Here is a 22,861-nt window from a genome sequence, read left to right as displayed (position 1 = left end):
ATGTAATTATAAAAATTAATAATACTATTAACAAATATGATTATAAAGTTAAAATCAGTTCAAATGATTTCAAATTTAATACAATTGTCTATAGTTGGCCCTCTACTATAAAATTTTAATTATATGAATATGATCACATCAAAACAACATTAATATAATTATGTTAAATAAATTTGATCATGTAAAAATTAGTAACTTATTTACTACAATTATGTTAAAATTTTTATTGCTATATTGAAATCTTTATTATTGCAAATATATTAAAACGTCACGTAATTTAATATATTAAATTGTTATGTTATTTAATAATTTTTTATTGTTATATAGATTCTGTTATTTTCATATTTAGTACAAATTGTGATTTCAATATATTTATAAATTTTATAAATGTTAGCAAATAAATTATTGTTAATTTGTTATTGTATAGAATAATGAAACAAGTTCTTAGTAATTCAATTTTTTTTTTTATAAAGTAATAAAACACCATGATGCAATTACCACTATATAAAAAACTAAAAATAAAAAATAAAAATAAAAAAAAATCTAAGAAACTAGATTTATAAGAAATTATAGTGATTTTTTTTGAAATCTTTTTGGGCCGAAACTTTTCCGATTTGGCCGATTCTTCGATTCGACATGTTAAACCACCAATCTGATACTTTTCAGGGTGGACGATCCGGGTTGCTGATCTTTTTTTTTTAAACTTGGTTACAACGATCTTTGTGTGCCAAACTTTTGCTTTTGCTATTTCTTCTTTGATATAGGGATGCTTTGTACTTCTTTCTAATAAATAGCACGGATATACTATTAAACAATTATTTATTTTAAGTATAAGAAGTCATAATCATCTTTAGCCACTAAAAAAATATCGGCTTAAGGTATATGATGGAGTTAGAGATATTTTTATTTGCATTTTAAGCTTGATCACTAGTACACACCTTGCTAGCCACCTGATAGTCAAATGGTTATGATCTCCTTGTACTAAAAATAAATAATATTATTGTATATTTTTCCTTAGGACGCAATTAGCGTGCAGCCAGCCTGCATATTGTAGAAATGTGAACTTTGCAATAAATATATTTTTTAAATATAATTTGATTCTAATTTTTAGAGAATATACAATCTTTAGCACAGAGATCATGAATACGAAAAATAAATAAATTTTGAAAACTAAAAATAATGATTATATTAAGAAAACATTTGAACTGTTAGTTACAATTGCTTTTAGATGGAGATGGATGCTTTATACCTCTAGACCGCATATTGTCGAAATGCGGTCCAGTTTGCATGAAACAATTAGTTCTTTGTGCTATATTAAGGGAAAAAGTTTATATAAAGTTGCAACCTTAAATTGTAGAATTACATATGGATCTCAAAACATCTATCGAAAAGGTTGTTTTAATGTTGAAAACCTCTCTAATTTATCATCCCGACATTGAGATGTATGAATTTGAAAAGAAAAGTTTTTGAGTCCCAAAAATAGCGCATCTTGTAACATGCTATCTAGACTGTCAATTTTCAAGATTTTCATATGTTTATAAATCTACTTGATTTTAACTATTTTTGAAGTTTAAAATTTTTTAGTTAGATATGAAAATAGATTTTAAGATAATCTTAAGAATTTTTTACAACAAAATTACATGTTATGATAAAATTTGGAGGTGCGCCTTAATTGGAAACCACACACTTTCAAAAAAGGGAAAAGTTTACATAGAGCTGTGGCTCTAAACAATCAAATGAGAGCCTACCTTAAAAATTTCACTAGAAGAAGTTGTTTTGATGCTCAAATATCTTCAAATTGATCATCTCGACATCAAGATGCATAGACATGAGAAAAAATGGATTTGAACTTTTGAAAATAATGTATTTTGTTAAGCATTTTTTGACCGTCAATTTTCAAGATTTTCAAGTTTTTATAGATCTATCGATCTACACTATTTTTGAAGCTTTAATCTTTATAAATAAATATAAAAATATATTTTAAGCCTATCACAAAGATTTCCAATATTGAAACTACATTTATTTTGAATGTGGGGTCTAATTTGATTGTTTAGAGTTGGGCTCTATACGAACCACACCCTTCAAAAAAACGAAAAAACGACACACTTCTCTCTAATTTCTCTTGCATGTAATGCACAGTCACACATCTCTTTCTTCCTCTTCCACGAACATTCTCTTTAATGTCTGTAATGCACACATCTCTCTCCTACATGAACTTTTTATACCCCTCGATTTTATTTTTATTTTTTTTAAATTTTGAGTCTACTCATCAACACTCTTACAACCATCCGATTTGAAATCTGATTGACATAAATAATTGTGACATCCTTATATAAAAAAAAATAGACTATTTGTATACTTTTCGTTTAGAAGTATGGGTTAAAATAAGGGATATTTCATAAAGAAAAATTCATTTTTTTACTTAAAAGGCGGTTGCAAATAAAAATAGCACTAGGTGAATAGTCTGGTACAAACAATAGGAATTGTTTACAAATAGATAATTTACCTTTTGTACAAGAAAGTCACAACTATTCCCACTCATTAAATATTAAATTTGATGGCTTGGGGTAAGTCACGAAGTCCGAGAATGTTTTTTTTGGCACTTTGTGTCTAATCAATGACAACCACCCATTTTGAAATCTAAGGAACAAGAATGATTGTGACTTTCTTGTACAAAAGGTAAATGAACTATTTGTAGACAATCCCTAAAAAATATTGGGAGGTTTCAAGAGATTACTATATTAGAAAAAATTAATATAAGAGTAAGGTCCTAAATAATCAAATTAAAGCCCTCTTTAAAAAATTATTAGCAAAGGTTGTTTTGATGCTGAAAAAACTTTAATTCAATTATCTCAACTTCAAGATATATGGAGACAAGAAAAATAGATTCTAAGTCTTAAAAATAGTGCATCGTATAATATATTATCTAGACTGTCAATTTTCAAGATTATCTAATTTTTGTAGATCTGATCAATCTACACTATTGTTAAACTTTAAACGTCTAATTAAATATGAAGATAAAATTTCAGGCTATTATAAAGATTTTGGATACTGAAACAACATATTTCAGCACTATTTGAAGGTACCTTTGACCATATACAAAACCGCACCTTTCTAATAAGGAAAATTGTTTCATGCAGGTTGGACCGTGTCACGTCCCAAGATTTCTAATATTCCCGAGGTGCGACAGACTATTATTATACTATGAAAAAATTCACATTCCTATTAATATATATTGTAACAAAACAAATTTTTTCATTAATTAAAATTTGTACAAAAGTTTGCTCACAACTGGTATTAACATGAAGTCTAGGTATACATCTGTTGATAGAACAAAAACTTACAGTGGTGAAGTTAAACAAAAGTTACAAAAGAGAATTTAGTTATGACATGACTATCTTCTTCACATGCTAGTCCTGATGTGCATTTAACTATGAGACTGCAATTACCCTGAAAAATATTTACCATAGTTTGGTGAATTTGGCTACTCAGTAAGTGATCATCATGGTCCTAAAAATAATCATGGTTGGAAGATATAAACACTTTCTAAAGAATGTAGAATAAAAAAACAACATGAGGAGGAGCATTACGAAGAAAAACATTTATGAATAACAATTTCATTTTTCACAAATCCACAATTAAGCGTAATCCAAATGATGGAAATGCATATAAACATTTTAACAAAGATGCATAATTTAAAGGATTTCACAAAATACCATACTGACGTCCCAAGTAGATCACCTATATACCCCACCAGCGTCTTGATGAGTCCAAATAACCTCTGCAGGTCCAAACGTACCTCACCGGCATACCGGATGAGTCCAAATAGCCCATACCGGATAAGTCTAAACAATCCCTGCAGGTCCAAACATACCTCACTGGCGTCCTGGATGAGTCCAAATAGTCCCTACTAGCGTAACCGGATAGGTCCTAACAATCCCTGCAGGTCCGATCATACCTCACCGGCGTCCCGATGAGTCCAAATAGTCCCTACTGACATAATTGGATAGGTCCTAACGATCCCTGCAGGTCCGATCATACCTCACCGTCGTCCCGGATGAGTCTAAATAGTCTCTACCGACATAACCGGATATGTCCTAAAGATCACTGTAGGTCCACTTATACTCAAATTATCTCTGAAACTCTTTAAATATCAGAAAGCAACAATATCATATATCCAAGTAATTGAAAACATTAACATGAATTCACTTGAAACAATTTAATAACAATCACTTCTATTGAAATATCTCTAAGTAGCCATTTAAACATTTTATGCAATAATTTATGAAAGGTAATAGTTATGAAGAACATTCTTGAAATCTAACATGATAATAGTCTAGTATCAATAGACGAACTTTTATGAGAATCCAAAATTAAATACGAAATTATCACAATTTATGGAATTACCAATTTGTAAAATCTCATTTCATAGGCAATACTACAATCAAGTGCAAAAATATCAGTTTTTCAAATAATGAAGCAGACATTTGCATATGAATTTTTCAATGTCTAAATATTCAAAAACAATAGAAGGAAATATCATAATTTTATTAAAAGCGAAAATAGCACATTTATTTCTAATAATTTACAGTAGTGAAAATTCCTAACAATCGATAAAATATCACAATTTTACTATAAAACAAAAAAGAGTTATTTTTCAAGACAATACAGTCACTTATACATAAAACTTATAAAATAAAGATGATAGACTGAAATATTACTATTTTAAAACAAAACTATTTTTCCGAAGGATAATGTCACTTACACACAAAACTTATAAAATAAAGATCCTGGACGAAAATATCACTATTTATTAAAAATATACTATTTTTCAGGAAGATGATCTCACTTACACACAAAACTTATAAAATAAAGATCCTGGACGGAAATATCAGTATTTATTAAAAACATACTATTTTTCAAGAAAATGATGTCACTTACTGTTGCTCATCAGATTTGATTTATCTGACCTATATCTAGGTATGGACCTTCAAAATGGACTAAGAGATTCAAGTCCTAGAGTCCCTAAATATACATCAAATTGAATGATGAATATCCAACCCTTTATCAGGCATAATTAAGAAAATTCCATATTATTTAGAGAGAGGGTTCTCAAGCATAGGCTTCAAACTTTAAAAAGATAAAACTATAACCACTTACTGATCATACCTCATCTGGGACGCCGATGAGGTATGATCGAACTTGCAGAGATTGTTAGGACCGATCCAGTTACGCATGTAGGGACTATTTGGACTCATCCGAGACGCCGGTGAGGTATGTTTCGACTTGCAGGGATTGTTTAGACCTATCTGGTAGGGGCTATTTGGACTCATTCAGTACGTCGGTGAGGTACATTTGGCCTTGCAATTGTTTGAACCCATCAGGACACTGGTGGGGTATATAGGTGACCTACTGGGGACGCTAGTAGGGTATTTTGTGAAATCATTTGAATTATGCATCTCTGTTAAAATGTTTATATGCATTTCCATCATTTGGATTATGTATAACTGTGGATTTGTGAAAAGTGAAATTGTTATTCATAAATGTTTTTGTTGGCAATGCTCCTTCTCATGTTGTTTTTTTAATCTACATTCTTTAGAAAATGTTTATATCTTCCAACCATGATTATTTTTAGGACCATGATGATCACTTACTGAGTAACCAAACTCACCAAACTATGGTAAATATTTTTCAAGATAATTGCAGTCTCATAGTTAAATGCACATTACGACCAGTTTGTGATGAAGATACAGTCATATCATAACTAAATTCTCCTTTGTAACTTTTGTTTAACTTCACTACTGTAAGTTTTTGTTCTATCAATAGATGTATACCTAGACTTCATGTTAATACCAGTTGTAAGCAAACTTTGTACAAATTTTAATAAATAGAAAAATTTGTTTTGTTACAATATGTATTAATAGGAATTTGAATTTTTTCCTAGTATAAGAATAGTCTGAGGCACATCGGGAATGTTAGAAATCTTGGGGCGTGACAGACCGTATTTCTACAATATGCGGTCCATAGGTATAAAGCATCCATCTTAAAGATGGATGCAAATAGGTGGTCCATCAGAAAACAATTGTAACTAATGGTCCAAATGTTTTTTTAATATAATTATTATTTCTAGTTTTCATTTTTTTTTTTTTTTTTACATATTTATGATATCCATGTTAAAGATTATATATTCTCTAAAAATTAGGATCAAATTATATGTTAAAAATATATTTATTGCCAAGCCCACAATTTTACAATATGCGGCTGGCCACATCGAATCCGTGTCCTTCTAATAAATATGGAAAATTGTTTCTTGCGGGTTGGACTGCATTTCTACATATGAAGTCCATCAGTATATAGCATCAATGCAAATATGTGGTCCATCTAAAAACAATTGAAACTAATGGTTCAAATGTTATTTCTAGTTTTTAAAATTTACTTATTTTTTCATATTCATGATCTCCATATTAGTTATTACATATCCTTAAAAATTAAGTCCAAAAATCCATCTCAAAAGTAGATTTATTAGGGGGTCCTCATTTCTACATGTGCGGGCTTTGACAGCATGCTAACCACATGCAATATAATTTTGGACACGTCCCGCGTATTGTGGAAATGCGAGCTTGACAATAAATATATGTTTTAAATATAATTTGATCTTAATTTTTACCAAATATATAATTTTTAACATGGAGATTATGAAAAAAAAATAAAAATAAATAAATAAATTAAAAACTAAAAATAATAATTATATTAAGAAAAAATTCGTATCCATAGTTACACTTGTTTTTAGATGGACCACGTATTTGCTTTATACCTGTGGACCGTCCATGAAACAATTTTCCTTTCTTTTTTCTCGGTCAGTTCTCACGTGGCGCTTTCTGTTCCTTCCCTCTATCGCACTTCCCATTTCACTCGAAAGCTAGGAGGGCGAGAGGGGAGCATTTCCATGGCGATGATGATGCGCTCCTCCAATATTCGTCGCTCTGTAATTCCATTTTCATCAAATACTCAGCATCATTTGTGGACATGGACATCATCCACAGATGACCCTCAAGTCACCAACCCATCATCTCCTGCTCCTGACAAGAAGAAAGTTAAGATTGGGGCGCAGCGTTTATCGTCTGTGGTGGATGTCATTAATGAGAAGAAGCTCCCCCCTGAGCTCCGAGGAAGGGCCAACGCCATCAGGTTTTCCTTCGACTTCCTCATATTTTATCTGTTATTTCCCCTTTCTATCAAACAATCATATTTTATCTTTTTTCCCCCTGTCTATCAAACAACCATTTAGTTTTCGATGGAATCCATTTGAATTGTGGTTCAGATTCAATTTGTACTGTAATTTCTTCGGTTGAATTAGAATCCATTTGAATTGTGGGTCAGATTCAATTGGTACTGTAATTTCTTCGGTTGAATTATGGGGAGTGATTTGATCAGTACTTGGGCCTTATGACACCAATCTGCAATTCTGCATTCTCTGTGCTCCTCATCGAGTATACGAATTAAGGATTTAACTTTCACAACATTTTATTATAGAAAGATAACAGAAACAACTTTGCGTAATGATTTCAAGCACCTAGCAGGTTTTGCAATACACAATTCATGCACAAACCAGTGTTCGCAAAACCGGCCGGTTAGAACCAGAACCGGCCGGTTAGATCGGTACCGGTAGGGTACCGATTCCAGTTAAGGCTGGTTTTACGGTAGTACTAAAAAAATGAAACTTCCACAAAGAAACCGGCTAAAAAACAGGCCGGTTTGATATCGAACCGGCAATATATTTCCAAAACCGGCCAGTTTTTTCAAAACCGGTAGGCGTCACTGTTATATAAGCCGATATACTGTTAAAAGGCGCACTTAAAAATAACGCCCGTTATTTGTAGCAGAGCCCGTTATTTTGGGTAGAATATGAGATCTGCCCTTTTGTAGCCTTTTTTGATGCTTTTTACTGTAGTTTTTTGTTTTTTTTCGCTCAATTATTGTACTATACCTTCAAATCTTCTATAAACCCATGAATATTGAATCAGTAACTCCAAGATTATGTCGTTTTTGGCGATTTTTAAGTGCGTTTTTTTGGTGTTCTTCAATTTTTTTATGAAAAATCTGCCAATCTAAGAATTTTGGTGTGGTTTTTCATTTTTTTTGGTTTAAAATTGGGGTTGGGAGCGGTTTGAACCAGAATCGGACAAAATCGGGGCGGTTAACTGGACTAACCGGTCAAGTAGATATTTTTAAAAAAAAATGGGTCAAAAACCTCCAAAAAAATTAAAAAAAATAGAAAAACTTAGATTAAATGTATACTATCGTATTACATACATTTATCTTACAAAAAAAATAAATTGAAACAGCTTTTTATGTAAATTAATATTTGAATACTATGAAGATATGCAAGACAATTTATAATTTGACATTAATTCAATTAATGAAGTTACAAAGTCCAACTAACAATGGCTAATAGTGATGAGAGTGGCGAGGGGGATCATGGTACTGTTGTGTTTCACTATCAGGGTTTACGGAGCAAAAAATTTGAGTAAGGCTTGGTGGAGTCTGTAATGTCGTAGTTGTGCCCCCTCGACAGTCAGGAACATTTCCCGTGGTACCCCCTTGGCCAAAGTCTCCTAGACTAGTCCAGCCTTCGTGCTCTTCCCCACCTTATTTTGTGTTACCCCCACCCTGTTCTATGTTATAGCCCTCGGCAGCTTCAATATTGTCATCATCATGAATAACCAGGTTACAATGATGGCTACGGCTACGGCTACGGCTTCGTCGCTCCCTTGTCGAGTGACTGCTATGCCTGGATTTCCTCCCGAGCCAATCCCATTAAATCTTCTTGTTCATCGGGCACCACATCATGTTGTGCCCCTTCACATTCCTGGATGACTGGATCTCGCTAGTTGTTTTCCATTGTCTCATATGTCTCCTCATCATCCTGCGCCCCATCTTCATCCTGTGTATAATCGTCATCCATGTCCATTGCCATGTCTCCTTCATTGGATGCTGCAACATCCACATTATCATCCATATTGGCAACTGCCCCACTAAGAAAATCCTGGTCTAGTAGTGGGGTCCTTAGTGATACCCATTCATCGGCGAGGTCCCTCCGGAGATGTAATCAAGGTTGATCGGTGTGTAGTCTGTGGGGGTTCTCCTTATATGTCTTTCTCTCAATTTCAAATTGTAATGAACATAGACCAAGTTGTGCAGTATCTAAGTCTTTAACCTATTCCGCCTCGGGGCGTGTATCCACTGAAATATACTCCAGTTTCTCTCACAGCCCGAGGAAGCACAGTTTAACTCATAATTCTAACTGCAATCTTTTGCAATTGCTTTGTTCGAATTCTGTGTATCGTCCACCATTGTGTTGACACAGACAAACATAGAAATACTTAACAATAGAAAATAAATTGATTTAAAAAACCACAAATAGTATTGTACTAAACTATTGCAAGTTTTAACTTAAAACTAACATGGGTGCAATTTTTCAGCTACTTTTTTGGCATTGTTGTATGCAAATTCCCAATTTTTTTTCATGTACATGATAAGTTAGAAATAACAAGATGCATATACAAGAAATTAGTACAATATAGAAATGCAATTCATTATTCTAAATTGAAATTTTATTACAGATACGTTTTGATTAAGGTTTACTGTTGCATACACTCCATCTAAGTTTCAAGATCAGGCTCAAGCCTGTAGATGCAGTTTCTTATCCCCTCCATGATATTAGCATCATCTAAGGTGGCATTAGAGTACAAATTTTGTGGATTAAGAAAAAACCCTGCACATGGTTTGTTATATTATTAATTACCGTAACTTTACTTGGAGTTGAGAAAGAATCATGAATTGCGACAATGAATCGTAAATTACCTGCTGCATGGATATCCCGGTGCAGTTGGTCTCGCCACCTACGATCAGCGATCTCCAATATCTCTTCAGTCCATATGTTATTTTCAAATATAGCTTCCCTTGCGTGTCTCATTGCATCAAATAGAAACCCCATTGCGGGTTTATCATCGGAGTCAACTAACCTCAACACCCGCACTAGAGGTTCAGTTACAAAAATAACATGGTTAGATCGAGCCCAGAACCTCCGATCAACAAGGATGATTTCAACCTGCCTTCCATGTTGACTCATTGCTGCCCTATCAGTCTGCCATTCATTTGAGCGTATCATTGACCTCAATTCTGCCTTGTTGACCAATATCGATTGTATAGAAAGAAATGTTATGGTGAAGCTAGTAGTGGACTCCCTGACAATCTCTCGCATGCAATGCTCCCTCATCAAAGCATGGAGGTACGCGTGATTGTATATAAACCTTATAATCAACTTGCACTTCAAAATATAAGTTTTAACCCTCCTCAGCTTCCCTATTTCCTTAAGCATCAAATTAACCCAATGGGCAACACAAGGAGTTTGGGTCTTCTCTCCATTAGCAACAAGCCTGCTTTTTTGTAGTTCGCAGAGTCACTACTTGGACCACATTTTCAGGCTCAACGTCATCTACAATTTTGTCCAAGTGTGCGTATATCAGTCTCCCAATATGTCTCTTTCTTGATAAATCAATGCTAGAGTGGTAAACAATGCCCCTAGAGCAACGTATTAAAAAATTGACAAGATACCTTTGGAACTTTTCCTTCCAACAGTCAGTTATGATGGTCACTCCTGTACCTGATCAACAGACCTTGAACTATGCAATATGCTTATCGACATCATGAACAACAGCTTCTAAACATGGCCCTGCAAGCTCCTTCATAGTTGAACCTCTAACATCCGGCCCTGCCTCAGCTTTAGAAGCTACCATCTGTGGGTAGAAGTCTGAGCTCGCAGAACTAAATGGTAGTGCATTAGCATGCCAGAACATGCTAATCATCTTTCTCGCATTTTCTATTAATAAACCTGTTGACGGAAATTTTATTTATTTTTTATGATATTGTGGCTTGTGGGGATCAAGTCCAGAGGGTTCGCGGGTTATTGGTGGCACGTCTATGGGTTCATGTCGTTGAGTAGTAGATGACCGACTATAAGAGGATGGACGACTAGAGAAACTATGCCTCAATCTACTAGATGTGGACCTAAGCATTGAAGGCTCGCATCCTCCCCTACCCGGTACTATAGGTTCTTGAGGCTGACGGCTACTGGATGAACCATCCCTTCTCCCATACATCTCTTAAATTTCCATTTGTCTATAGTTCAGCTATTGGAGACTGGCAATCCTAGCTCGTTCCATTTGTGCCTTGAACTTTGCTTCTTGGTCCTCGTCCTCATCTATTGGACTTTCGTACCCCCTCCCTATCTCCTCTGCATCCCTTTCTCTCTGCATATTTTTTCCTTTTTCTTCTGTAATTAATTTTAACATTTGTTGTTTTACTTTCGATGGCACTTCTTTACAACCGATGACATTACCATTTACCCAAGCAAGATGTTCTTTGTTCTTTTAGGCGATAAATACCACCACCCATTTCCTTGTTACAAAAATTACATCGAACTCTTCATTTGTCATTCACTTTTGTGCCATATTGCCACGTCACATCTCCCCTCCTCATCTTATTATTTTTTTGTAAATTTTCTTGAACTTAAAAGTTCATTAAAAAAATATTTATTTTGGAAGATCGCTCTACCAAGGGGACCTTGTAAGCATGGCGATATCACAACAAAGATTAATTTACATGTATATGAACAAGAAAAAAAGAAAAAAGCAAAGCAATAATTAAGAATGCATAACCCTTGATTTACCCAAAGAAAATAGATAGGGGCCTTCTCCCCACTGATTTACCCAAAGAAAATAGTAGAGAAGTATGATTAGGTTGAGGTAGGAGTTTATGAGGGTTAGTCTTCCTCTATATTACAGGACTTCAAATTTCCAACATATAAGCCTAGACATGAATTTATTTAACAGAGGTTAGGCGATTCTTGCCTCCTTTTCAAGGCCACTGCTGAAGCATTCTATGGCTAAGAATCAGGAGATTCCTGGGTGATAAGAATTTCCTTTTTTTTTCCCCTCTTTGTGAAGACGTTGTTGAAGTTTTATTTAATATGAAAAATGAAATACGCAGAACTTGAGGTCAACTCCGGTTATATTCATAGGGGTAGTCAACTCTAACATGTCAAAAACAATAAAACATTGTATACAGAACCAAAAATTACTTTTAATTCATGCACTCTAAACTTGATTTTTTTTTTGTCAAAAATTACCATAACTTGCATTATATTGTAACTTACACCTAATGGTGAAAAATCAATTCAATAGACCATTGTATAAAGAACCAAAACAAGCCATCACAAGCATCATAGATAAACTATTATAGTCCATCATCCAAATGAAAAGCAAGCATGAATTCTTCTACCTAAGAATTACCATAGAAAACATATCAAATTTTTACTAAAATATATCTAATATCAACCGTAAATGCAATTCCAGATTTTCAATTATCACGAACACATAAAAAATATAACAAAAAAATTATAGATGTATTTCTCCATGGAGCTTCTTGCAATAAAACAATTTCGTTTTTGTATTTCTCCATCGAGATTCTTGCAATAAAAATATATATGTATTTCTCCATGTATTTCTTCAATCCTAAATTCCTAAATTCGAGCTCCAAATCTTTGTTTTTGTTCTCAAATCCGTTCTTTTATTGAATGCAATCAATAATATCAGTCAAATATTGTTTGAATAATCCTAAAAAAGGCTGCAATTAGGAGTCTAGAAATATAGATATCTCTGTGATCATTAAAATCCCCCAATTTTTATCCGAAAAAAATGAAAACCATGTCAAAATTTTTAGATTGGCAGATTTTTCATAAAAAATTGAAGAACACCAAAAACCGCACCAAAAATCGCCAAAAACGACATAATCTCAGAGTTTCTTATTCAATATTCATGGATTTATAGAAGATTTGCAGGTATAATACAATAATTGAGTGAAAAAAAACAAAAGCTGCAGTAAAAAGCATCAAAAAACGCTACAAAAGGACAGACCTCAGATTCTGCCCAAAATAACGGGCTCTGCTACAAATATCGGGCGTTATTTTTAAGTGCGCCGTTTTAACGTTATATCGGCTGATATAATAGTGAACCGGATTGGTTATGAAAAAACCGGCCGGTTTTGGAAATATATCGCCGGTTTGATATTGAACCAGCCGGTTTTGTAGCCGGTTTTTTCTGGAAGCTTCATTTTTTTTAGTAGTACCATAAAACCGGCCTTAATCGAAATGGGCACCCTACCGGTACCGATCTAACTGGCCGGTTTTGCGAACACTGGTCACAGTACTGGTTTCTTGGTTCTCACCATAATATTGTTTGATACTTTGATTGGCTTATTATTCAATGTGTTCATCAATGATATATGTGGTTCATGAATTAAACTGTTGAGAGCCTATACAAGTAAGGTGAGGGTTGGATATTCTGTATGACATTTGCTGGGAAATTATGACTCTGCGACCACCTATACAGCCATATGAGATGCCAATGGCGGCCTGAGGTCGGGTGACTCGGATTAACATTGCTTCCCCATTATGGCATAGATTAGTGGGCTCAAGTGCTTATAGATGGGATCAAGGAGTTCTAGCTCCAGGCTCATCTTAGTGGGGGATCCTGCAATTCTTTGGAGAGTACTATTAATTCTTGTTTTTATGTTCCCGTATTGCTTAGTTTCTTTGTTTTTTCTTTGAAAACCTTTTATTTTAACACGCTACTAGTCCTAATCATTCATGTGTATTCCGCTTTACCATGCTGGATGGCATGGCATCCATTTATGCAGACGCTTTATTGACAGCATGGTTCAAAAAAATCATGGTTTCATCCTTTGTGACTGCATAATATCAGAAAATGCAATCCCCATAATTTACATGTGACTCCATCTAGTTGTTGGTGTGGTGAGGCTTATGCTTGGCTTTCCTTTGGTTAAAACATGGAACTGGGCCTTTGACCCATGCCAAATAGTCTAGCAACCTGAGCATGTGAATGGAACTGTGCGTGGGTTGAAAAAAAAATCTGTACTGTATCCATATGATTAAAATGTATGGAAAATGGTTCCCCGGAAGCTTCAGATGTCTCACCTCTCTTTGTTTGAGAAACAAGTTGGAGTGCACTCTGAGTGTGACTCACTGGCTGACATGCATTCCATCAACATTTTTCCTTTGTAAAGACAAAGTGCTGTACGTTCAGTTCTGGCTTTATGGTAGTTATTATTAGCACAACAATATTTGGAGACTTAAAAATGAGTGTGTGGCTTGTTATGGTTCTGTGTCCTCCTACAAATTTGTGTTATTGATCATATGGATGGTGTGCAATTTTGCTTGCTAACAACATTCTCAGACTTTATCATGGTCTTTATATTGTCTACATTCTGAACACTAAGAATGTTCACAGAACATTTCTAAATGTATTTTTATGATGTTTCGTAACTTAAACCTTGTGGCAAGCCTCTTGAAGATTTTTAAAGCATGAAACCTAATGTAATTGCCTTATTGTTTCAGTTGTGAACGATTAGGTGAATTTGCTACACCCTTTGCATGTCTTATACTTCTTTGCACTTCATATTCAATAGGCATTGTTGTGGTGTACTAACTCGATTGTTAGGCAGTATCCCCTTTTCTTATTGGATGATGTATGCCTAATTTTTAAGTTTTTTATTCAAGTTTTTATTACAGTAGAAGGGTATGACTTGTTTGGTAACTATCAATATGATGCCTCCAAGGGTTAATTGAGACCTTCGAAGATCCATTTCTACTTTTGCCTGTGCTCTGCTTGATATCTAACTTAAACTTCTTGAGCTCACTCACCCCTTCTCAATAACTCTCCACTGGTGCTTGTATTCCTCGAACTTTCATGCTCGCAGAGTCCCTTAGAATGTCATGGGGTTCCTGGTAAAATTGCACTAAGAAATGGGGAATAGTTTTGCACTTGGTGTGGGCAATAATTGGAGTTGTGCTTCTTGGAATGTTACCATCATCATTTTATTTCAATTTGGCTTAGACAGAGATGATATGTTGGAGTGTTATATCTTGGTTCCATCTTGAAATTGTGAGATTTGTTTTCTTAGTTTTGGGATGAATATGAATTCTATCCAAGTGAAGACCAAGTTTTGCATCTAGGAAACTGCAGACTTCAAACTTTTGGAGTAACATGACATAGTTTCGTAGTAGCCTTGGACCCCAGGGTGACTCTTACATCTCAGAATTATTTTGAATCCAACCCAAGACTTTAAATGTCTCTTTGCTCCTAGGGTTCGGGTTGCAGGCTTAGTCATGTATCATAGAGCTCATAAATTCCTAGAATCCAGATTGTAGGCCATCAAATTAAGGCCCTGAAATATGGACCTTGTTGGCCTTCCAAATGTGTCTAAATTGGATCCCAGGAAAAATATTTCCAGGCAATGTTTTTCCATGGAGATCACAAGAAAAAATTTTCTGCCAGAAATTTTTCCCATCCTAAACCTAAAAATCTGTTCTCCAGCCAGATTCCCCACAGGCATCCTTACTCTTGTTGAGCATGTCCTAAGCAGTATCCCTATCCCAGTCCTGGAAATGGTTTACAGGAAGAATAAACTTGTAATTTGATGTTTCTTTGAGTCAGGATGAGGAGCTTATTTGTGTGAATCTTTCTTTTATTTTTATATAATTGTTAGGCTTGAAAGTTTATGGAAATTCTACTTCAATCTTTCTGTCAGTGCAATATTGCTGAGGGAACTTCATTCTCAGTAGATATTGATCTGGTTGCAATTTTTATATACTAATTGTCTTCTCTTCTTATGAAGGTGGTCTAGTGTGTTCTTCACCATGTTTAAGGCATTATGAATCATTGATGTTTCTTCTTTTGCAATGGGCCTTTCATTCTATAGCTCCCTCTAACACTGGTTGGGTTGTTTGCAGAGGCAATTTTATTAAAATCTTTTGTTATTGTGTGTTTCACTTTCTTAATCTCTCAGAGCTGCAAGATCATGGCTTTGGAATTATTTCATGACTTTTGAATGTTGAAGCTGCAACTCAACAACTTGACAGATGCAAAAGGCTTTTTTGTGTTGGGAGCAAGGGATCGACATATTTCTAATCAATACAAGGCTCACATCAATACTTCTAAGGCATGAAAGTGTAATGTTCTCTAGGTGACACTCACATGTTAGTGGTGCAGAGAAGTTTTTGTGGAGGAAAATAGTGAACGGTAAATATGTTTCTATAGTAGCGAGGAGGTAATATGCTGAGGATATAGAAGGATTGGAACTTGAAATGGACGATCCGAGTTGCTTTGGGGACTTTAAGGATGTGCGTGTCGTACTTCAAGATTATGGCAAAGGATTATATTGGTGAAGGTGGTGAAATAGTGAAATGAACAAGGTATAAATACTGAAAGAAAAGAATCAATAGAACTTGGAGCAGGAAACTAGTCTAGGGATGTCCCCTGGAGAGGTTTCGCAGACTTGGGCCTATATTGAAAAGGATCTATGATGGGAAGACGAGTTATCGGAGGCAGCTCATATTGAATATATCAAAAAGTTTATTTTGTCTGCACTATCCAAAGTAGTTCAAGCTATATTGACAACTTCTAAAACTTTTGTTGTCAACTTGGTTGTATAATGTTGTTTGCCTTCGTGGATAAGCGTTATTATTCTTTAATGGGTTTGGCACTGGTCTCTAATTCGGAAATTGTGAATTTGCACCAGCCACTGACCATAAAGAGCATACTTGGTTGATTGGTTCTACTATAACCTTTGCTCTAATCAGCATGTTACTTATGCTCTAATCTACTAGTATGTCTGAAAAATGTCCATCAAAATTATAAGTCCAATTGTCATATACTTGGGAGGAAAAAGTGAGAAGAATCTTGTTATGATAAGCTGTTTTTTGGAATTGAGTGAAGAATCTGTTATAGAAAAATCTATTGCCAGTAGTCTTGTGCCCTGCAGTGAATATATTTGGGAATGTATTTCATGAACTATAAGCAGGAATCTGAATGTGATGCGGGATTATCTAGGTGACATGGCATCTTTTGTGCAGCAAACTTCAAGACTGATGTTCAGGCCTTTAGGGTCATCTTTGGGCCTAGTTTGCTAGGTGAAACTAACTGAGTTGTTTATGGGGTCATAGGACTTAAGTTGTTGCTTTCGAAATGGTGTCATAATAGCGATTTCGATACCAAACTGGAAAGCTATGACTTTCCTAATTGGAAAAGTGGTGGGGTTATTATGGAATTTCTAATTTTTGTCAAGGGTAAAATTATCATGTCCTTTTTAATTTGAATAGGAATTCGTTTTACATTAGTATTAGGATTTATTGGCATCCACGTAAAGTTCAACTTATAGATCAGGGTCTAGAGAGTATTGATTGAGAGTTGAGCATCATTGATAGAGGGTCCTGGCTAAACCAGAGTTCTCTGTGAAGCTTGGCATGTGAGCTTCTCCTTTTTTTGTTCTTTTGTTTGTTCAAATTTGTATCAGAGTGAAAATGAAGATACGGAAATTCTTGTGAGAATGTGCGTAATGGAGCCCTATGCAGAGTTGGATTGGTTGGCGTGAAGATAAGCTTCTAAGAAATGATCAATTTTAGCCTCATTGATTTCCATATAAAATATACATCGTTTGTTTGCGAGGAAGAAATAATGGACTTTTCTTGTTCTTCTTGACTTCATTAGGAAGCTTGGGAGGGATGATTCTTCTCAAGATTTTTTTGTTATGTTTATGATACCTATACAATTTGGTTCAAACATTCATATGAGAGATGGAACAGCATTACTATTTTGGACTAGTGAGCAAACCATGATATGCATGGAAGGAAGAAATAACTGGAATCGCAGGTGAACTAGAAAGGACCATGCAAGATTGTTTCGAGTGATCAACTAGGATGTGATTGGGGGGACAACATAGAGACCAGGTATGGAAAACTGAAGATGCTGCATATACAAGTTTGTTAATGAATGTGATTATTCCTCCCCAAGGTTTAACTTCTGGTGGAAGGGCTTGCTAGATTCAAAGGGTCTTGCCATCAAACTTCAGGTAGTGTGTATACAGGAACATCGGACTGGCTTGTTTTGCTCCAGCTCTTTCAGCATGTTGGAAAATTTGATGTAAGCACAGATTCCATACTCTTCTATTCGGCATCCATTTCATTCTATGTAGCTTCTTCATTTCATAGGTTAAGACTGTTGATTTGCGATGTAGTTGCTCAATGGGAAAAGGTCCTTCACCTTGGAGACTTGCTAAAAGCTTCATATGATGCTGCATTTGTTTACATGGTTTTTGCTTTTGATCTATCCATGATACAAATTAGTGGAAGACTGCTTATTTGAAAATGGCTGGTCTCAGACACTTCGACCCTAGCTGGAGTGCGGAATTGGTAGACAAGGGCGACTCCAAATACATCATCTCCTGGGCCTCCGGCTCAGCACTTTGTCCTTGGAGACTTGACAAGATCTTTGACGAAATTTCACACTTATTCAGGGCTACGAGTGTCTCATGGAGGTATATATACAGGGAAGCCAATGCAGCAGCCGACGCCCTAGCTAGGGAGGGCGCAGCACTCACTACCACCTCCAGGATTTTTGGCAATTTTTTGAGCACTTAGTCCCTGTTTTTGTAATTGGCTACTGTCTCATTCTCATTACAGAACATTTTTTGGACCCCTGTGTGGGTTTTTGTACAGGGCAACTAACTGTTGGGTTGCCTATTTTGTTCGCTCTCTCTTTATTTTCTATTAAACTTATAGACAACATATTAGAAAAAAAGCAACACCAATGCTTATGCATTTGTCTTCTTGTACTCTTTAAAATATGCATATTGCAGTAATGTTCAGAAGATTCAGAAGAGTTTAAAGGTCCATGCATACTGTAACACGAGCATTGCATGAATGTTCGTAATGAATTTTTGAAGTATATTGAGAAGCATCGAGTTAAGCTTTCAGAGTTTAGGGATATAAGTTGTAAACGGAAAAAAAGAACTCTATTCTTCAATCCTATTCCTGTTGCTACTCAAAATGATGCTTTTGTATCTCTAAAGAAATTAACTTGTAGTCTGACATTGACAATGGTCATCTTATCCATGTGGTACTTTCAAACAATTTAATTATCCATTTATGATTCAAAGTAGATTGCACAGAATGTGTTTTGATATTTTCTTATTTGCTTTCTGAAATATGATTCTTTGGTTATCACTCTTTCAACTTTTGTGTGTATTCCTACATTCCGCTAATTGATCTGACATTCAGATCTTCTGTATAATTCCACAACTCTTCTCAGATAATCATTTGGATTTGGACCTTTAATATGATTCTTCCATTATTATTATCCCATGTCTGTCAGCTGTGTGTGTATCAAGAACTCTATATGCCATTAAATTCGTATTCTACTGGATTTCCTTGTGTCATTATGTGAATGACTGTCAATCAAGTTCTTTGGCGTTACATTTGGAATTGAATGACAAATTGAGCATATGGGTAAAGGGCTTAACACTTCCTCATCTGCTCTGTTGAGCAGGTCTGAAACCGATATCACAAATGTGGTGGAGCAAAGGATATATCGTTCCATGATAGAGGGAGAATTTGAGAACTTGCCAGGAAAAGGGAAACCCCTTGATTTGAGAACAAACCCACACGTGGATCCTGCAGAGGACACTTTATACAGGATACTCTCAAAAAACGGATGCGCTCCAGAGTGGGTCGAACTGAATAAGGAAATCCGGAGCCTCATGGCAGAATGGCACTCCTCCTTGAAGAAGGCTTGGGAGATGCGAACAAGTGACGAAAAGTGGAAAGAAGATTCGGAAGCTCTCAAGGCACAGATGCATGGCATTAATAATAAGGTGCGTCACGAAAACCCACTGTACTAGCTAATAGAAAGGGCCTTACAGGGTTTGCTGTTAACTTGGGAATTGTAATGGATGAGCAGGTCTTAAGGTACAATCTCATGGTGCCATTTGGCAGGCAGATGTTTGGACTAAAGTGGGAGAAAGAAGTAGATCGATTGGAGAAGGGTGATGCTTTTTGAGTTAATTGGCTAAAGCCTTTCTCACACAACCGTGTAAATATCTGAAGAAATGGAGATGGGGAAGCCACTGATTACCAATTGTGGTCATGTGGATGTCAGCAGTAAATTACACAAATATCTATTGCCAGCCTCGTTAATGTTGTGGTATTCATGGATGATGATTCCCTTACACAGTTCACGTCGATGTGAAAGCGAACTTCGTTATAGTCTGTTATTCAAAGCTTCATCCAACTAGATGTCAAAGTGCAGAAACGTGTTAAACATTGTTGTACCACATTGTGCTTATTATGGTGTAAAACATGTATAAATAGTTTAGAAAATCACTCAATTTAGAATTTACTTGCATGAATTGAAAACTTGCATGTATTGAATGGTGGTGGTATTCTCTGAAATGAGTAACTGTGGGTTTGTCGGGAAAGAGCTCAATGTTTTGAGCGCTTCTGCTGCTGTTTGTGTATATCTTCATGATTAGGGTTTCCCTCAAATTGCTAGATAAATGTATTTAATTGAACATCACTGCAGTTGAATGGGCTAAAGAGCATACTTAAAAGATGAAGCATTTTGATCATGGGTAGGAGGGAATTTCCTTCATACACAGATGTTGTATGCGACACACAAGGTACACCATGGGTGATTTGGTGAGGTATGGGATAGGTTGAAGGGACCAGAGATCATTAGCAGAGAGAGTGAAATAGGGTGGATTTTGTGGGAAAGGGGGGAAAAAAAAACGAGTCCGCAGAAAACCAAATTCTCGAGGAAATACTGGTGAAGGGTCTGAGTAGTGGCTGTGAAGGTCCTCTTTGGTTATTCCTATTGACCTCTGATTGAAAGTGGCTGACTCCCTCAATCCGCATCATGGCCCCCCTGCACTCCCTTGAGTAGTCACCACAAAAGAGGTTGGGTTCGAGTCCTCTGAAATAAGAAGCAATGATGTGGAAGATAAGAGGAGAACATACCGCGTCTTGACGTTTTGAAAGTGAAGACATCGCACTAGAATTGAGTCCTTGTTGAGAACAACAATCTTCTACGCCTAACTAAATGAGATTTCCAGGGTTGGATATTTAAGGCCTGAAGACTCAGGGAGCTTGCTAACTATAGACGCTTGACAGAAGAGATTATAATATTCTTCCTTAGCTCTGTTGAAGAAGTCAGACAAAATTTGCAAATAGAGATATTAGAGGTACAAAGGTGTCATGCTGATCCTAACACCATGGTCTCTTATCTGCTTTCCCCCAAATGACTGTGCCAGCCTTCTAGTTTACTGCAGTATGCGTTCATTTACATGGACATGTTGGAGTATGGTTAATAAGGCTTCATGACCATCATAGTGTTCATGATCTCTCTTTTACTTTTTATTTTTAAATGTATTAAATTAAATTTAATTATATTATATACTTCTATAATTCTCTTATTGCATTCAAATCATTTAACTATCTTTTGTGGTATATTTTATTCTCGTTTTTTCTTTTTTCTTAACCACCCTTCAATGATATTCTAACGGTCACATTAAATCAAACGATTTTCTTTAAGGTAGAGAGAAAGAATCATAAAATAGTAATGCTTAGCTATTGACATGGACAAAGAGAAATCTGGACCATTGGATGCAAAACTTGCGAAATGTAGCAAGGGAATAAGTTCCAATGCTTGTAAAAAGGGTTCACTCACCCATTTACAGAGAAAAATCTCAGAGCCACTGCTCATCTCTCCAACTATCCAGAAGCTTTACATCAAAATTCTTTTTATATCTTTCTCTCTATCCTTTCATAAATATTTTTCTTCTTCACTGGTATCAGAGCGGGTATTTTTGGGCGCTATCGAACTTCGGAACATTGTTTCTTTCTTTACCTTTCGTTCACAGGGGGCACGGTATTGCCAGCAAGTGTACGCAGGCAAAGCTCCACTGTTTTTTCTTACCTCAAAGCAAATATTTTATTTTGTCTTTACTTGAACATTTTCATTTGTATTATGTGCTCTTCTTTTGTCCTCAGGTGTTTTTATTTTGTCCATTGATTTATTCTGCCTTGTGCTTATCCCCTGTGAATTACGGTTCTTTGTATCCATTGAATACATTTTTTTTTTTTTCCCTTCTTCAAATGCCCCTCTCTCTCTCTCTCTCTGCTAAGGTAGTATACTATTGGTTTCTTTCTTTCTTTTATATACTTGCTTATTGCGTGTTTTTTGTTACCTCAGTGGGTTGAATGCACGTTTCTTTCTGTTGCCTCAAGGCAAATCTCTCCCTTGCAAATCCTTGAGAATCTTTTTGGGTGGAAAATCTTGTTTTTTTGTTTTCATCCCTCTTTCAACAAGTTTACGCAGCAACCAAGGACGTCATTTTTTTACTACTGCCATCTCTCCGGTTCAACCTTTCCCATCTTAAATCTTGGGACGTCAATTTTTTTATTTACCATACGTCATTCTCACTCAACCCACTGAAGATTTTGGGAAGTTGTGGTTTCCATTTTTTTTCTCGCTCAATTTCTTTTTGTCCTTGCTGGAAACCATTATATGTACTGAGGGAACGCTTATTTTTGGAGCTGAAAATCAATGCAAATAATCTTTGTTTACCTATTCCTTCACGGATCTTTTTGGGCTGCTATGCCAACTGTTTGTTAAAAGGCCGGATACACCTAAGGCACAACAAGTTGGTAATCATCGGTGATTCTTTGGAGGCAAATACCTGATGTTCCCTTAAGAGATTTGTGACTCACCATCGACTAAAGGGTGCCGCTATCATCATCTGAAAAATTGGTAAATCGTTCATCAATAAAGTAGTCGTTGATCTAAACCTTGAACTTGTTGAAATTCCTATATTTCTTTGATAACATGGTTGCTAGATTGGTGATGAGTAAACTATCTAAAACCAAAAACCTTAAATGGGTCAAATTTCA

At 35.5% G+C, this 22,861-nt stretch overlaps 1 protein-coding gene and 1 long non-coding RNA gene across 2 annotated transcripts; both read left to right on the top strand.

Moving 5' to 3' along the window:
* Positions 1-6,859: 6,859 nt before the first annotated feature.
* On the top strand, positions 6,860-20,391 carry LOC18426995 (uncharacterized). Its single transcript, XM_006836055.4, has 3 exons — positions 6,860-7,188; positions 19,464-19,788; positions 19,875-20,391. The coding sequence occupies exons 1-3, from the start codon at positions 6,947-6,949 to the stop codon at positions 19,971-19,973; spliced, it is 666 nt and encodes a 221-aa protein (XP_006836118.1). The 5' UTR covers positions 6,860-6,946; the 3' UTR covers positions 19,974-20,391.
* On the top strand, positions 16,150-18,808 carry LOC148780010 (uncharacterized). The gene is made up of 2 exons (XR_016043337.1): positions 16,150-18,059; positions 18,154-18,808. It is a non-coding gene; the product is annotated as an uncharacterized LOC148780010 (long non-coding RNA).
* Positions 20,392-22,861: the final 2,470 nt, after the last annotated feature.

This window comes from Amborella trichopoda, chromosome 10 (assembly GCF_054954075.1).
Source record: "Amborella trichopoda isolate Santa Cruz 75 chromosome 10, AtrichopodaSantaCruz75HAP2 v2.0, whole genome shotgun sequence".
NCBI lineage: Eukaryota > Viridiplantae > Streptophyta > Magnoliopsida > Amborellales > Amborellaceae > Amborella > Amborella trichopoda.
The sequence above is the reverse complement of the archived record's forward strand: the minus strand, read 5'-3'. Positions and strand labels throughout refer to the sequence as shown.

Bases quoted from the DNA above. Each gene is read 5' to 3' on its own strand.
- LOC18426995 (XM_006836055.4), top strand. From the start codon at position 6,947: ATGGCGATGATGATGCGCTCCTCCAATATTCGTCGCTCTGTAATTCCA. The intron at 7,189-19,463 runs GTTTTCCTTCGA...TCTGTTGAGCAG, and splicing joins GGAAGGGCCAACGCCATCAG to GTCTGAAACCGATATCACAA. The intron at 19,789-19,874 runs GTGCGTCACGAA...ATGGATGAGCAG, and splicing joins TGCATGGCATTAATAATAAG to GTCTTAAGGTACAATCTCAT.